Here is a 13228-nt window from a genome sequence, read left to right as displayed (position 1 = left end):
ACGTCTTTGGCAAAGGAAAGGAAAAAAACGAGGCCAAGTGAAGCTGAGCCGCATTGCGACAGCGGACACCGCTGAGTTACCTTGACAAATGTACTGAGCAAGCCAAGGTAGTGACAAGGTCCATACATCATTCACGTGTTCTGCAGCCGGGCTGGGAGTACGCAAGACAAGAACACTGGCGGCACGTGACGATCTCCTACTGTAGTGACGCTCGTCAGGACCTTGTCACAAGAGCTTAACCCTGGCATGCCAGTGAGACCTTTTATATGAAAGCGATTTGGTCACACAGGTTTAGAAATTGCATTCGCAGACACCACTGCAGATGAATTGCTCGCCTATGCATGCATTTGCCATTGTATCTCTCAACTAATCGGAATCAGGCGCTACCAAACGTATGAGCATGTTAGTTGTTTGAATAGAGAAGCAGCATTCACATCATCACTAAGTCTTCACAATGGCAGGCTGAGAATGATCAGAGCTGAAATGACTGGCGTCAACATCATCACCTAGAGCCACCCGTCAGTTCACAACAACTGTGCTCAGTAGTGGCCTACACAGCTCGACCGCTATTCCAGGCCTCTTCTTTAGCAATGCGCATCGGAAGAACAAGCTACAAGTGTTGCAAGTGTTGCAAAGGACAGAATTCGCAATTCCTGTCCACATTAAATGTTGCACACAACACAGGTGTACCCAGCTGTAAAGCACTTCAAAATAACACAGCATCTATGCGTCGCCTCCAGTACAGAGTATAGTACGTATATGTATCCTCGATCTACCTTAATGATGCCTATCAGCCAAAGGGAACTAATTGGTAACACAGCACAATAAGATCATTCACAGATTTCAGCACTTCAGCTGTTAGTAGAGCAGCAACATCAAACACGGATGATGCAAAAAATGCGAACTCACTGCAAATGGCCACGTCCTCATCAGAATGGTCCTCACAGTCAGGTTCATTGTCACATTGCCACCGGCTCGGTATGCAGTGGCCGCTTTTGCACGCAAACTCCATCTCTGAACATGTCCGCTTTTCTGCAATAAGAGACAAACAAAAAATTGTCAATATCAGCGAATTACGAGATTCCTTTTCCATTGCAAGAAAGCCCACAAAAAAAAAACAGCTGAGAAGATGTTCCAATTGTTCAATAAATTCAGTCAGCACATCCCTGGTGCATTCAACTGGCTGCCTGAAAGCTGTACGATTATGCCTAGTGCAGTAGGGCATACACCAAATGAAATTAGAAGTAAAACTAGGTCACAGGTGTGCCGAGTTCCACTACTTTCATTTCAAACACTCTTGAAGTTCATAGAATTATTGGTTCAAAGAGTGTGACAAACACAATTAGACTAAACAAGCTTGTCACACAGACTAGACAAAGACAGATCACGGAGAAGTTTGACGTTTGCTCCAAGGAACCCTGCTATGTGCAGACGTCAAAGCTTTGCCACAACATGTTTCGAAGGGTGCATTCACTTTGTTGAAGTGACAATACATGTGCAGTTTTATGATCACCGTTTTCATTTAGACAAACCAGTGACGTGATTCCAGCTGTGAATAAGCAGTCACAAACAGCCCAAGAATGAAGAAAAGCAAAAGTAGGGCGGAAGTACCACAATAGCGCCTTCAAGAGAACAAAGCAGAACTATTCACTCTACTGCCAACTTGCTTTCTTCCCCTCTATTCTGTACAGTGTTATAAAGGGCACAAAATGCTTTCCCCAGTGAGGACACAACAACTGCTGCCTCGAATATACCTTTTATATCAGTTGTCATGCTAGCTTTTGGAAAACCACTTCCTTCCGTGAGCTTTACTACTAAGTGCTATGTGCTTTATGTGCAACATACCATGTGCTCCACAACACTTGCAAGCAGCCAAGCATTTGCATGCACTTCACCTTTGGAACACTGCACAGAACAGACAGAGCTAAAAGTGCGTGGATGCAATGGCAGCTGGCTGCCCGACAGCCATAAAGGATTACGCACTGTTCCAAAGATGTCACGCCTGTCGCCTTTGTGCGCCCCACAGAGAGCTCGAAGACGCACCTGTGCATTTTAGATTGAGGTCAACCCCAATGACGACACATGTTCAACGTTTCTTCAATAACTCTATACAAGGTACATTGCTTTGTTCAAAAGGTATCGGCTGATAGTTTCAAGGTTGTGTACACGTGTCGTCGTGTATAGCATGCAGCCATAGAGCTGTACACACCTAAACTACGCAGATGATTTTGCTAATTTGAGGGCTTTTGCAGCCAAAGCCTACTGCTTTCTAAGCTCAAATTCGCAACATGAGTAGCAGCTGGTGCAAAGCTGCAAGAAGCTGCCGACATGTTTGGTCTCAAGGAGGAAGGAAAGCTCAGAAGAGGCCCTCGCTATTCGAGCTGCACGCCAAAAAGCGTGCCGGAAGTCATGCGCTTTCGCAAGGGTTACTGGGAGTCTTTGGCCGACGGCGCAGCCAATGGTAACGCGGAGGTAGCAGAGGAGAGCGGCTTCAAAAATGTAACTTAACCACCTCTGCAGAGTTCTTTCCATCCTCCATGTTTGGTCTGCTGGTTAGAGTCACTGCTGTACCTCGTGCACACTGAAGCAAACCTAGAGAAATTTGCTGACGTTACTATGCATAGACATCATGTGGTTTTGTATTAGCGCTATTGCTTGAGTATGTTATGGTAATCCCTTATCGTGCTGGCGGCATTACAAAAGCTCAGTTACCATTTACATTCATACACAAGCGTCGTGTCTACGAGCAGACGACAAAACAGGATGCGGAAACGTGTGCACACATTTCCGTGCGCCGCGCGTCGTCTGCTACGTGGGCGCTCATGCGCGCGCTGCTACGTGCGTAGACCGCTCGAACAGTACAGACCACTCGAAATAAAAACAAAAAAACCCATTTTCGAAACGAGGCTACACAGCTGCTGCTGCGGCCACATCGTACGATATACAGCATCGTACGAGCAGTATCGTATGGTCGACAGGCGCCTACTCTCCGCACGCATAGCAAAGGGGGGAGGGGGTCAGAGGGGCGTTCAATGCCTCTGTGAGAAAATGAAAGTGTGCAGCAGTTGGGGGAGGGAGGTCGCATGGGGCAATCAGTCACAGTTTTACGCAGAGCAATTCAGAACGCACGCGCAGCCTCTGAAGGTTACGCCACGTAGGACAAAACGGTCGGCCGAAGAGGGAACAAAAACAAAGCTGCGGAGCGCGCAGGGAAGAAACGAACATACAAAAAGAACAACGCAGTCAAGCGCATAAAAACGCCGGCCGGCGCGGCCCACGAATTACAAAAGGAGAAAAAGAAAAGGAGCAGTAAAGCGGGTCGTGACGTAAAATCAGGCGTTTCCCGAGCAGCCAATAGGAGCGCGAGGTGTGGCACTACGTCAGCGCTCGCAGCGGCGACGGCTGGAGGGCAAGGGAGGTCGAAGCCGACCGCCGATGGCGCTAGGTGGCGCGCGCGCAGCGCACGCTTGTTTCTCCGCGAACGTAGGAGGAACAAAAGGTCGAAAGAACGCGCTGGAACGAGCCCCCTTTCTCTCACCTCCTCCAAGCACGGAAAATGAACGTAAAGTACGCTCCCGTGGAAGAGAGAGGTAGAACAAGGATGACAAAGTTCTCTCACAAAGGCGCCGCCGAGTCGCAGACGAAAATACGGGAACCCCCTCGGCCTGCGGACGGAACGGGTTAAATCTACGTCCGCGCCCAATGCCTGAGTGTTCCGAAAGGCGGGGGAGAGCGAATTAAATGTTCGAGCAGCGCAAGTACGCGTTTCGTCCCGAAAACCGGGGCTCATAGTCATCCCCGAAGACGATCAGACGGGGCCAAGGCGCGCGCCTTCGCGTGTGATCGTCTGCCACACGTCGTCTGCTGTGAATTTCCGACGGGCACTCTGTCGTCTGCAGGGATAACTCGTATTATGCACCTTCAAAACTGCAACATCGACCTCCGGGTAAAATGTATATTACGCGAGCAGATCGAACGCAGGCAATCTTTTGTACATTCTCCACGTTAATCAACCAAGCAATTCATGAAGGACCGATATTTTTTTTTTTAAGTTAAATTTAGTCGGAGGGGCCTGCGCTCACAAACTATGCCTGAATGGCTAATATGGTCAGGATCAAACCTTGCTTGGCTGCAGGAGTGCACCAAATGGAGTATGCATAGCTTATTGCAGTGATCAGGGGTAGATTTAGCAAAAATAATAATAATTCTAGGGGAGGGCTTGAGATGTTCTTGCAAGATGTTTTTTAGTCAACTTTTAGCTTCACGTTAGCACAGCTACAGGAAGGCTTCGGGCTTTCCACAGCTAGATAACATCTACAACTAGACTTCTACAAGACTTGGGCATGGTCTTGCTGAGAGGTTTATTAAACCCCACCTAGTTCTTCGTGTTACGTGGGTAAGAGCAAGGGCTAGAGCTGTCCAAAGAGGCACAACAGCGCCACAGGCTCTGAGCAGAGGTATGTGTGAAAGATTCTCTGAGCCGCAGCAGATCGTCACAAACGACCCGAAAATTTAGGCCTGACTCGCGTCCGTTCTTTGAAGACTCCCTTGTTCCAAGAATGTTACCGTATCCAAGCCGGCTCCAATGTCTACCTTAACGAAAAAAAATGAAGCTGGATAAAGTTCCTGAACAGAACGCGGTTCCTTGCAAAAGAACAGAACTGATGCGCAACTCTGCTCTAGAGAAATCATGACCCCAAACACAGCTCGCCAAGCTAGCTTCATCCACTTATCTCGCTAAACTGAAGCCGCTCTCAGACGAGCCGACTTAATCCCATCGACTCTGCAGACGTCGAAACTGCAGGAGGAAAAAAAAAAGGGGCGGGAACCGGCAGACGAAACACGTCCAAGCGAAGTACGCGATCAGCAATTTGGGCCTCCGCAAGTCACGCGCGCCGTTCCAACCTCCCCTGGATGCATCGCCCGGGTGCCGAGACCTTTTCGGAATCTCCCAAACAAGTCTGGAGGGGCGGCAAATCGGCGGCTGCTTGAGCGCGCTTCGCATGCAAATTCGATGCGCATAACGCTCGGAAAGCAGTAAAAGAAAACGGTGTACGCACATTGGGGAGAGGAAAAAAGATATGAGAAAAGCTCAGAAAAGGCCTAAACACGTCCCGACGACGCCCAAGCGGCAATAGCTCGAACAGGAGGGTCATATATTATAACGCGCGAATGGTCGGTTACTCCCGCAGCAGGGGCACAAAGAAAGGGTCTCAAATCGTCTGCTTTTTGATGCCTACTCCAGCGGCAATTGAGCGCGCATTAACGGGCACAAAAATACGCGAGCGCTGACTGCACGCCAAAGAGGCTCGCAGCAAGACATGAAGTCGTGATGACCCCCAGAATAAGAGCCCGTCGTTCCCGCCCATAAGGATAGGAGAATCATTCACAAAGTGACTACAGAACGATGAAGCATACAGCGAACTTAAACACCACTTGCATGGCATCGCACTCGGGGTGAGTCGGTCTTTGACGTTTTTTTTTTTTGCGTGTGTGTTTTTGTTGCCGCCTCTTCAGTTGTACGTGCCACCCACGTGGCTTAATGGCGGCTTGAAAAACAAGTATATGCGTTTGTCGCTTGGCGCGAAGCTTTTCTGCACCCCCTAGTCGTCATCTGCGCACTTGCAGACGACGCGAGCAGCAGACGGCTGAGCAGACGACAGTGCAGACGACGCCACAGCTGCGGCGCTTTCCCTGACCCCATTACCGGTGACTACACAAAACGTTCGGCCTTCTCCAATTTTTTGTTAGTTTCCCGGCACAGCGAATTCGATCTGCCGCCTTGCGTTGGCAAACTCACCGCCACGTCAACACGTCAGCTCGCGTGCCAGAAGAAGCAAAAACGCCTCGCGGTCACCGTCACGAAAAACGAGCCCGCCATTCCAGTTTTGGCGTGTCTTGGCTTGGCTTCACAGTGCAACGCGCGCGTGCATAATAACGCAGGAGCGAGCGACGAACTTCTGGACGGCACCTCCCCCCCCCCCTTCCCCCTTTTTCCAAAAACAAACGAGCCGCTGAGAAAGCAATATTAAAAAAAATTCAGTTCGTCGATCCCCGCCCGTGTTTGCACACCCCGTTCCACCGCCCTCTCGCACGCAACCCGCCGCCATTTGCACGCCCGAGAAAGCATTCGCGCACTGCCACCGACGCGAGCAGACGACAGGCATCACCCCGAGCTCCTACGCCGACAGCAGAAGACACGCTCGACGAGCCGCTCAGGAAGGCGAAGTTAAGAGAAAAATGACGGAATATGGAGCGGAGAAAGAAATTAAGGAAGTAAGCAAACTAGAAATACAAAGACTTCAAAGCACCAAGCTCGAAAAACGAAGCCATCATGTACAGCGGTGGCGGAAGGAAGGAGCTTTTTTTTTTTTTTGCTCGGCGGAGCAGACGAAACAAATGGATGGGCAGACAACAAATAAAAACGAAACCGACAAACGCAGAACAGAGAAATCAGCGGAAAGAGAGGCCTGACGCGGCCGCCGTCGCCGTCATAAAATCCACTTTATAGTACACATTCCAGAATCAGATTCATGTCTCTGCCGAAACGGAAATGGCGCGAGGTCATCGAAAGCAGACGACGTACCACTCGTTTTCTCCAATGCCGCCTGCTAGCAAAATAAATAAGTAAATAACTAATAACGGAAGCTATTTTGAACCACCTCGCAGACAATAACGAAACGGCATGCACCAAAATCGGAGGAGAGCTCGGAGACCTATGGAGTACAAGATTTTTTTTTTAGGCAACCGCCTCGAGACAAGAGCTGCAATAGCGTAGACCTCATGACCACTTCGGCAAGTATGTGTCCGTATCGAGTTTTTCGTTCACATTCATTTATGGCCCAGTTTTTCCGTTACCGAGGTCAAACCGAACCCAGTAACACTGTCCTGTGCCAAGGTGACCTAATGCGCGCGCAAAACAACCTTGGCCTCAAACCGAAACTTTGCGCGCGTCCGGCGGACGAGCAGACGATAAGGACCGCTGCACATAGTCGCACGCTTGGGATATTCCTTTCAGGGCAGACAGCGTACGCAAATTAAGAGGTCGGGGGAAAAAAAAACTAAGTATTCGAGATGGTCAAAATTAATCGGAGCCCTCTATACGGCACCATCACAACCTGTACTTTTGTAAGCCTAGATGGAATTGAATATAAAAATAAAGCTGAATCGGCTCGCGCTGCGATATAGCGAGATATCCGAGTACTACCCAACGTTCGGTTACTACCCAGTAAGCATTTAAACTTCCATGGACGTCTTGCGGATGTTTAGGATGTCTGCAGGATGTCCACGAGAGGTTCAGTGCACATCGGGTAAATCACAAGAGACCGGCCGCTCATTCATCCAATACATCAAACGAGGGGTCAACGAGCAGCACATCATATATATATATATCAGCTCGGCGACCGACAAATGTCAAAAACATCTCCCTGCGTGCGTCAGGACAGACGGATAGCAGTGGCGTGATCGTCTCGCCACCGCGTCAGGTATACGTGTCCTCCTGACAAGCGGACACGTTGCAGCTGCGCAGTTTTTTTTCTCTATTTTTATTTTAACTTTCGCCCTCTGTGGAACGCAATTAACTGCGACGTCTCTCAAGCGGCGCACCTCGGTCTCCGGATGTCGGAAAAGGGGACCCATCGTTCCTCCGAGGCTGAAACCAGGTAGTTGGTACCTGACCCCATTAAGAGACGCTACGTGCGGGATAATCGCAGAAGGATTAAGCGATAGCTGCAAGGCTTATCTATACAACTATGGCGTCCTCTGTCTTCTCGAGGCCCATCAACAGTGAGTGTTAGTCTGCTTATCCCCCGGGGAAGAAAAAAACGAGATATAAATGACCACGGATTAAGCGGTGTGTACGGGTATTTTTTGGCAAGCACGCAGGCGAAGCAGCAGGACCTACATAAAGCCAGACCTTGCTTGTTCTGGGGAAAAAAAAAACTAATTCAGCAAAACTTATTACCGAAGGACTAGCTGATAGGGATGACTAAATGATAGACGGCGCAACAAAGGAGCGTATCAGCGCTTGTCGTTTGTGGCCCGGCTGACAGAATTGACGGAACCATTGAAAAAAACAAGGCGGGTCGCCCCCTTATCTTCTCCTCGATGACACGGGTGATAATTGGCTATTTTTCTTTACGACTACAATCGACGAGATTGTAGGCGCAGAAGAATGCGGACGCCGTATTAGTGGGCGCGCAGCTGAGAGCTTCGGCGTCCGAATTAGAAGGGTCTGCGCAACCATAACTGGCGACCCCCACCAAACGCGACCACGTCGCCACCTCGGATGTAACGAACCACAGACCCAGACTGCTCTTCCCGAGCAACCTCTAGGGATCGGTCATTAATTTAACTGCCACCTACCACGGTGGGCAGTTGGTGCATTATATTAGGAAAAATAAACCAGCCAAAAAGACGCACACAGGTTCGAAAGTTCGGGACTCGAATATATATACGGCGCTCATTCACATGACCCTCTCACAATCGCTATTCCATCAACCTTTGGTCGTGGAATTCGGGGCTTAAATATAACTTTTTTGTTGGTTTATTTTTCTTAACACAAATTCGTACATAGACTCTGCTGTGACCGACCAGAAGCGGCTGACGTAACCGACCAGAAGCTGAGTCAATCAATGCTGCTATTCGCGAAATAAAATCTGCGAAGGACTTGCAGAGCAATTCCGTACCTGAAGTAACTGGAGCAAAAACAGCACGCAGATGAGAAGGAAGCTAGTACTCAATGGGGTACCTAGGGATGCGGGAACAGTGCTAAAGAGAATAATTAACGTTCGAATCGTACTGCAGCCAAAAACGTTTGCTACAATGCGGCATTACTGGGGAAACACGCGTCACACACATTGCTAGCTCGGTTTACTACCGCGTGCTCTAATTTCGCGGGATACCTTCAAGATACGCAAATATGTCTTAAAGAATAAGCACAATTTGCCCAACTGGGAAGCCTATAAGCAATATTCCACAAACAGCAAGTGAAAAACAGATTTTAGAGAATTAAAAACGCGTAATCACACCGGAACTCCACAGACCACTGCGCAGAGACGGCGGAATGCATGACGGAATGAAAATCCCAAGTAAAGCACTAAAACGGAGCTACGTATAGAACGAAACGAAAGCGGCCGAGGTTCACGAGAAGCAGACGACACAAAACGTGACGCGAATCACAGACGACGCGGATGTCTTGCACTCTTTCTCTATCGGCCAGCTCATTGAGCCCCAAAGAATGCAGACGACACTGCTGAACCTCCACGGCAGCAGCCATACGACGCCTCCTTGGGAAGCAGACGAGAGACGAGTTTTTTTTTTTCTTTTTGTGCGTATGATTCGTAAGAAACCCCGGTTCAACAAGTTACTTAGCATGCGTCGGGGAGCACTCTTAAATGGGTAAAGCGGGGACTTACGCGTCTCCCCCCCCCCCCCCCCCCCCAACTCCGTAAATTCCCGTAGTAGAGTCGACAGATAAGTGCCCGCGGAATAACAGTGAAAAAAAAATACTAAAAAAGATACCCAGCACCGTACACGTTACAACACTGCTCCACTTAGACAAACCTCAGCATCAATATTCAATGCGACAGCGCCGTTTCGGAGTATTTTTTTATCTTTTTTTAAGGAAGAAAGGGCGCCCGATGGATACTGAACCTCCCTCGGACATGCTGCAGACGTATTAAACATCCACTGAACGTCCATGGGACTTTCAATGCCCACTGGGCGTACACTGTGCACGTCTTCTGATCGTGTCGGGAGTGCCGAACGTTATAAACAGCAACAAAAGACTAACAATCCTCGACACTGGCGCCGTTTAAAGTTCGCTACCACGCAAGCAGCGTCCACTGACTACGTCGCAGAAAGTCGAAGCACGCTTGAACTGTTCCGAACAGAAAAGCAAACAACGGTCGCTTCGCTCCATGACGCAACCGGATCCGGACGCATAAAACAGCAGACGCGGATATACCGGGGCAAAAAAAAAATCTGCTGTAAAGTTCAAACATAAAAATCCGCCCGCTTCGAGCAATTCCGTGTACCTGAGAGGAAGATTCGCGACCGCCTCTGCCCGTTGCAAGCAGACGACGTTTCACTCATCGAGCGCTTCACAGTACAAAAAAAAAAAAGATGCAACGACGAGGCGACTTGAAGAAAAAACGCGCAAAATAGACAAACAAGCATCACCAAAGCGATCAACAGCATACAACAGCGACTAGCGGTTAGTGGCGCGGTTAACGCCGCGGTATTGTTTTGTACGTAAGCCGATCACTCAATGCGGACGGCGCACATGCAAATACGCCGCCGCCAGCTTCCTTGTGAAGTTCGATCTCCAACCGCAAGCGGGAGACACACGACTCCGCGCTTATTTTATCCTTCAATCTCATCCCTTTGTTTTTCGCTTCAAAGTCCCACGGGACCCGATTGCACAAGCAGCGGGAGCAGTCTTACACTTCGCAATTGAAGCCGACGGGGATTCACGGTCAGACGGTCTGTGTCTTGGCGGTACAGTTCCACAAAGCGCTTTGGCCTAACACGTCTCAACATGGCCGAGCACGTGAGAACGGCAGCTGGAGTAATGGCGTCGTCTGCACAGTTGGTCGCGAAGGGCTTTTTAAAGCAGACGATTCAAAGAGTGCCGCCTTTTGGTCGTCGTCTGCTCCGGGAGAATCCTAGCTTCTCCAGTCTCGTTTACCGAATGTTTACCACTGTTTTTTTTTTCTCTGGCACGCTCTTGTTCTGGCAGACACTCCTGGGTGGGCTTCCGTTGTCTTCTGCAATATTTTAAGTAATTTATTTCTTTGGAGAAGATCTATAACATGAGTTAGTCAGAAAGGCTATAACTTTTCTATCTCTCGCTCGTAAAAGCTCCGCCTGTGTAGAGAAGTGTGACGATCGGAATAAGAGATTTATTCGAAACGCCAAAAAACAACGGCACACTACCCTGCCCCAAACAACGCAAAGACGTCCTGAGTATGACCTCAGGATGTCCGCGTCAGGATGTTCAGACGTCCTGAGGTTGTCGCTAACTGGTCCTCAAGCAGTGCAACTGGAATCCATTTGTCCATCCGTTGCGCATAGTCAGGATGTCTTGGGGATCATGTTTGGGGAAGTTTTCAGTACTACAGGATTTGTATCGACCTTTCTTTTATGGGAGTGCCGCATTCAAAGCTATTGTAAGCGACGGTAACCAGAATAAACAAAAATAAAGGTTTACCAAGGGCCACAGGGAGTACCTCGCTGTAGTTTAATTCTGCTGCCTGAGTGGAAAAGATGAGTGGCACAAAAATCTTAAGTCCAACCCATCAGAAGCAGGCGATGCATAAGAACAGGTGTAAAAACAAAGGCATACAATATTTGGGGTCACAACCTTCATTAGATCACTAATGTGCACACACATCGTTTAATAAACCTGCACTTCCATGAGAGCCGAGTGCTAGAGTGAAAACTGGCTTGATCTCAGTTGGGTTCAACAGTACTATCCTGCGTTAGGACGATTGTAGGACATTTGAGGAATTTTCATCCTTGAGCCGTCCAGCAAAGTACAAACTGAGGACATCCTCATGAGGACATTCAGCCATCGATGCACTCAAAAGGTACTCGGAATGCTCTGTTCGAGATGATGACATTCTGATCATTTGAGGACGTCCTCAGGACGTCTGGCGTTGTCTGGGACAGTAACCTAAGTCCATAAAAAATTTGGCTTAGCAGGGCAGAGTTAGAAATGCGCGTACTATATTCTCAGACGCAACAACTCGAGGCGGATACTAGCTCTTGCCGCAACTGAATGAACATAATACGCCCTCGCACAACATTCAGGCAAATGTCTTCTAAATATTTTCATTTATTTTGATAGTTGGACAGCACGTTCGCAGGCCCAGCACCTGATGATGTTGTTGCAGTAGCGTGTGTGATGCGTCATCATGTCACGCTTGACACACATAGTGCACGCTGAGCTGAAAATTATGTTCCACAGAAGACACCAAACTTTATTAGTAAAAGAACTTCCTAGCCTTGTGTTTCCTTACGATTTTTTTATATTGCTGTCACAAAATGAGTCTTATAAATGTTTCTCGAGCAGCAGCCACGTGAACAGCGCCACTGCACAAACCGAGGACAGGTTTTCCCATGTAACACCGCCGAACTGAGGTTCGCGACAACCAAGGTTAACTCCGCCTAACCATGGTTACGCACAACCGCGATTAAGCCGGCCGTGTAACTCTCCGAGAGATAATTGATTGCACTTCGACGGACCAGTGGTTGTAGAAACGGTTTGCTAAGGGCTAATTCCTGTAAGCACGTCGAGTCCCATCTGGCTGGCTATGTGGCTGCGCACAGGGGAGCGGAGCCCACCCATCCATAACATCAGCAGCGCGAAACTTTTGGTCCGTTTACACAGAGGGCGCTGCCGCCTGTCGTCATTCATCGCTCTAGTGACAACATCTTTAAAAACGCGTTTTCTTGCGACAACGGAAGTGCGTAGGACGCTGCAAGGAAGACTGAATTGCCTACGACAATTGCGACGCAAGCCAAGCCCCCGCCCTCTCTCGTCTGGTGGCGCAAAACACACACGGAAGCTGCCGGAAAGAGGAAGGCGTCGTCACTTCGCAGACGAGGCAGCGCTGGGGGTGTGTGTGTTCCAGGAAGTGAACACCTATTTCCCGTCTGAGAGCATCTTGAGGATGGACCAACCGCGGTACACAACTCCGGCAGCTCCGCCTAGCAGACGACTTGATGACGAAACGCAGCGGGTTTTGCTTGACGCAGACGACTGACAGGTGTGGCCGTGCAGACGACCGAACAGACGACGAGAAAATGGCCGAAGGATTACGTGGCTTTGAAGGATGTAGTGTCAGATCGAGATCAGACGAGAACACCGCTCAAGAATAGAACACAATGATCCTAAGCCTTTTTTACACTCACCTGAAGCGAGCAACTATGGCGTGATTCACGTTTCTGCTCAGTTGGTATAGCGCAGTCGCAAAGTCAATTCTCGATAATTCATCATCAGAGTAAACCGAAAATTTGTTCGAATTTATGAGAAGTTCGTTAAGGAAAGAATTTTGGATTGCACTTGGCATTGACGAGAAAAAAACTCCAGATGGAACCAACCGGAAGTTCGAATTAAGAGTCACGCCGCCGCATACTAGAGGAACAACGCCTGTCGGGCTTGAATCCGCGACAGGGTAGTAAAAGGCCGCCTCCAGCCGTGGCACGTCACGTCATTATTGGA

General features: G+C 49.1%; 1 protein-coding gene across 2 annotated transcripts in view; it reads right to left on the bottom strand.

Annotated features, from left to right (window-relative positions):
* The window catches only part of LOC149366229 (very low-density lipoprotein receptor-like), a 58158-nt gene that overhangs the window by 23361 nt on the left and 21569 nt on the right, over positions 1 to 13228 (bottom strand). For both annotated transcript variants that reach the window (XM_089549613.1, XM_089549622.1), the window contains exon 3: positions 910 to 1032. In XM_089549613.1, the coding sequence (XP_089405739.1) occupies positions 910 to 1032 (123 nt within the window). The remainder of the gene's footprint in view (positions 1 to 909; positions 1033 to 13228) is intronic.

Source organism: Amblyomma mixtum, chromosome 1, assembly GCF_055824585.1.
Source record: "Amblyomma mixtum isolate Tamu chromosome 1, ASM5582458v1, whole genome shotgun sequence".
NCBI classification, from domain to species: Eukaryota; Metazoa; Arthropoda; class Arachnida; order Ixodida; family Ixodidae; genus Amblyomma; species Amblyomma mixtum.
This window is presented reverse-complemented; position numbering and strand designations above follow the sequence as displayed.